Source organism: Neophocaena asiaeorientalis, unplaced genomic scaffold, assembly GCF_003031525.2.
Source record: "Neophocaena asiaeorientalis asiaeorientalis breed wild unplaced genomic scaffold, Neophocaena_asiaeorientalis_V1.1 scaffold43, whole genome shotgun sequence".
Taxonomy (NCBI): Eukaryota; Metazoa; Chordata; class Mammalia; order Artiodactyla; family Phocoenidae; genus Neophocaena; species Neophocaena asiaeorientalis.
Window position 1 is genome coordinate 8,838,980 of NW_020173674.1, and position 3,280 is coordinate 8,842,259.

The 3,280-nt window shown below is 59.2% G+C and overlaps 2 protein-coding genes across 3 annotated transcripts in view; both read left to right on the forward strand.

Moving 5' to 3' along the window:
* The window catches only part of WDR74 (WD repeat domain 74), a 5,532-nt gene extending 4,416 nt beyond the window's left edge, over positions 1-1,116 (forward strand). The window contains exons 9-11 of the mRNA XM_024749464.1: positions 347-492; positions 577-633; positions 899-1,116. Of these exons, the coding sequence (XP_024605232.1) occupies positions 347-492; positions 577-633; positions 899-1,078 (383 nt within the window). The 3' untranslated portion in view covers positions 1,079-1,116. The remainder of the gene's footprint in view (positions 1-346; positions 493-576; positions 634-898) is intronic.
* An 877-nt stretch (positions 1,117-1,993) lies between these two features.
* The window catches only part of STX5 (syntaxin 5), a 28,104-nt gene continuing 26,817 nt past the window's right edge, over positions 1,994-3,280 (forward strand). Inside the window, exons 1-2 of one of the 2 annotated variants that reach the window (XM_024748739.1) lie at positions 1,994-2,131; positions 2,816-3,059. In XM_024748739.1, the coding sequence (XP_024604507.1) occupies positions 2,835-3,059 (225 nt within the window). In that variant the 5' untranslated portion in view covers positions 1,994-2,131; positions 2,816-2,834. The remainder of the gene's footprint in view (positions 2,132-2,815; positions 3,060-3,280) is intronic. The other variant, XM_024748741.1, reaches the window with a different exon arrangement.

The following is a 3,280-nucleotide window of genomic DNA, read 5'->3' on the forward strand; positions in this document are numbered from 1 at the left end:
GGGGTGAGCGGACTAGGGAGCCTTGGGGGAGGGGAAGGGGTGGGGAGGAAGGGCAGGATTCCCTCTGACGGGGTGCAGTGGAGCTGTTGAGCCCTCTTTCAGGTGCCAGATTGCCCGTGTTCAAATCCTGGTTCTGCCATAAGCTGTGTGACCTTAGACAAATTACTTTGTCAATTCCGTGCCTTAGTTCCTTCACGTGAAAAATGGAGATATTAATGGTAACTGCCATCTCAGCGTTATGTTAAACGAGGATTAAATGTTGAAACATAAAGTGATATGAACAGTAAACACTCAATAAATGGTTGTTGGCTGGCCAGCTAGCACTGATTCCTACCACTTTCTCTAGGGCGCCTACTGGTCTGTCTGAAGGGGCTGGCGGGCAGCGTCCGAGGGTTGCAGTGCCACCCTTCAAAGCCCCTTCTAGCCTCCTGTGGCTTGGACAGAGTCTTGAGGGTACACAGGATCCGGAATCCACGGGGCCTGGACCATAAGGTGAGAGCCTGCTGCCTCCTGTTCCCTGGATTCATGTTTCTATTTCTGCAGGCTTGGCCCATTAAGGTCCCTCATCTTTTGCAGGTTTACCTCAAATCTCAACTGAACTGCCTCCTGTTGTCAGGCAGGGATAACTGGGAGGTAAGCAGTTGGGTCTGGGAATGGGGGAGCTAAGGGCACAGGTGTGAGGACTTCCCTGTGAAGAGGAAAGGGAAGCAGCTGGAACTCAGACCTGGGACTGTCCATCCATCTGCCAAGTGTAGTCCTAAAAGAGTCACTGCCAAGGGTGAAATAGGCACATGGATGGACATGGTTTCCAGGAGCAGGAAATAAAAGGGGTGGTGCCTGGAGGAATTATTCCCCTTCCCTGTGGGTCTGACTCCTAAGCTCTTCTCCCACTCACCAGGATGAACCCCACGAGCCTCAAGAGCCCAACAAGGTGCCCTCAGAAGACACAGAGACAGATGAACTCTGGGCCTCCTTGGAGGCGGCTGCCAAGCGGAAACTCCCCGATTTGGAGCAGTCCCAAGGCGCCCTCCAAACCAGACAGAGAAAGAAGAAGAGGCCTGGGTCCACCAGCTCCTGAAGAGCTTGTGCTCACGTTGTAAATAAACAGCTTAATACCTACCACGACCCTGAACCTTTTGTGTTGGCAGAAAGGAAAGAGTGGCGGCTGCTCCCTGAGCTGGGGTGATGGGGGGTATCTGCTGTCACGAAAGCAGGGCCGGGAGTCGGCGGGCTGGCGTGGGTGGAACCGAGTGCGGGGGCCGCGCGTGGGGCCATGGGCTGCTGCCAAGGCAAGGACTTTCAGACTTCGGGTGAGCAGGCCAAGGAGGCCGGGTCACAGGAAGTTCAGGAAGGTGGGACCGGAGACACACAAGGGTGTCCAGGGAGCCGGGAGTGCGCGATGGACCACCCGGAGGTTGGACTGGGGAGGATAGAGCTCAGCGGCCTCGCATCCTCGCAGGCAAAGAAGGGGTCGATGCAGACCCGGCGGAAAACCGGAATCTCAGGTCGCACGAAAGGCCTCTGATCACTGTGCTGTGGCGGCGGCTCTCCCTGTTCAGCCGTCGGGGCTCCTCGCGGTCAAGCAAGAGGCAATCAGTCCAAAATCCAAAGCAGGCGTGTACGTTCCAGGAGTGCAACCGGGAGGGGATCCAGGAGGAGCCCGGAGAAGGGGTGACCCCAGCCCTGTTCTCAGTCCGCCCCAGCCTCCCTCCAGAGAATAAAGTTTCTAACTTGTACCTGCCTGAGAGCTTGTGCCTCCAAGGCTCGCTTTGCGCACACAGGGCGCGGGCACCACCAGGGCTGCGGGCTCTTTAAGGCTCCTCCCCCGAGGCTGGCCCATTCCCTTGGGCCCCAGGCTCTCGTTCCTTGGGGGCGGAGCCACGGTTGCGGCCTAGCCAATGGGAGAGCGGAGTTGCATTAGCGTTTGGGTGCAGGGGCGCGTCTCTCGGGTCGCCGGGCTTGAAAAGGCGTGGCACCGCCCGCTCGTCACCGGGGGTGGGGTTATGTGTGGGTGACGTGGCGGCTTCTAGTCTTTGGTCGGGTTTCGGCGGCTTCGGTTCCCGGGGAGAAGGCGGTGACGACCCGGGAGATTGTGGCAGTGGCGGCGGCGGCGCCAGGCGGCAGAGAGGAGGTAGGACACGCTCTAAGAGGGGTCTGACCGCAGTGTCTGCTCTGGGCAGCTCTTTCCGGGGACGGCGCGGGCTGGGGGGAAGGGAACCAGAGGCAAGCGGGCAAGTCCTGCCGGCCCGGCTCGAAGTGAGCGAATACGTCGCCGTCCAATCAGGAAAGCCCCTGTTGAGACAGACGTCGGCCTTAGCTAATCAGTGGTTGCAGTCCTCCAGACGGTGGGACTTAGGCGAGGCGAGGGTGGTACTTCCTGCTTCAAATAAACACCTAGAGATTTCCCCCCTCCGCCCACCGAAGTGTGTCCCTCTCAGGAGGTCCGTCAGCGTTTCTCCCTGACGAGTCGGAGGAACCCGTGGATACGAGAGGGCCCACTTAGGGCCTAGGGCAGTTGCACGGGCCGGACTGGAGCTTCGGAGCCACAGGACCTGGCTCTGGCCCTGCCTCTACTTCAGGGCCCCGGCCCGCGCTCTGGCCGCCAGAACCAAGTTGGAAGAAGAGTCTGAGGAGCCGGACGGCTTGGGCCAGAGAAGAAGCGGGGTCCTTCCCGCTGCGGGTCGGCCCCAGGATCTGTGGGTGGCTTCGGGCGCGAAAGTCCGTGCCAATTGCAAAGGGGCCCCGAGGATCTGGTTGGGGGGGATTTGTGGGGAAGGAGGCTGCCTGGGGAATGACACTCTCCCCTCCACCACAGTCCAAGGTTATGCGTCTCAATGATCCCGCGGAAACGCTACGGGTCTAAGAACACGGATCAGGGTGTCTGCCTGGGTCTCTCAAAGACACAGGTCCTGTCCCCTGCAACTGCTGGCAGTAGCAGCAGCGACATCGCCCCTCTGCCCCCCCCAGTGGCCCTGGTCCCTCCCCTTCCCGACACCATGTCCTGCCGGGATCGGACCCAGGAGTTCCTGTCTGCCTGCAAGTCCCTGCAGAGCCGTCAGGTAAGGACCTGGAGTGGGAAAGGCAAGAGTGACTCATACTCAGACCTGGGAGAGGCGGTGCTCCAGCACCGTTGGTTGAAGTAATTCTTGGGGGAGCCCGATGGAGAACTGGTCCAGCTTGGGGAGGGTGGTAGGATCTACCAAGCAACAGAGAAGAGGTGGGCTAGCTAATCTAGAGGTAAGGATCTAGGCTTTTTTTTTTTTTTTTTTTTTTTTTTTAA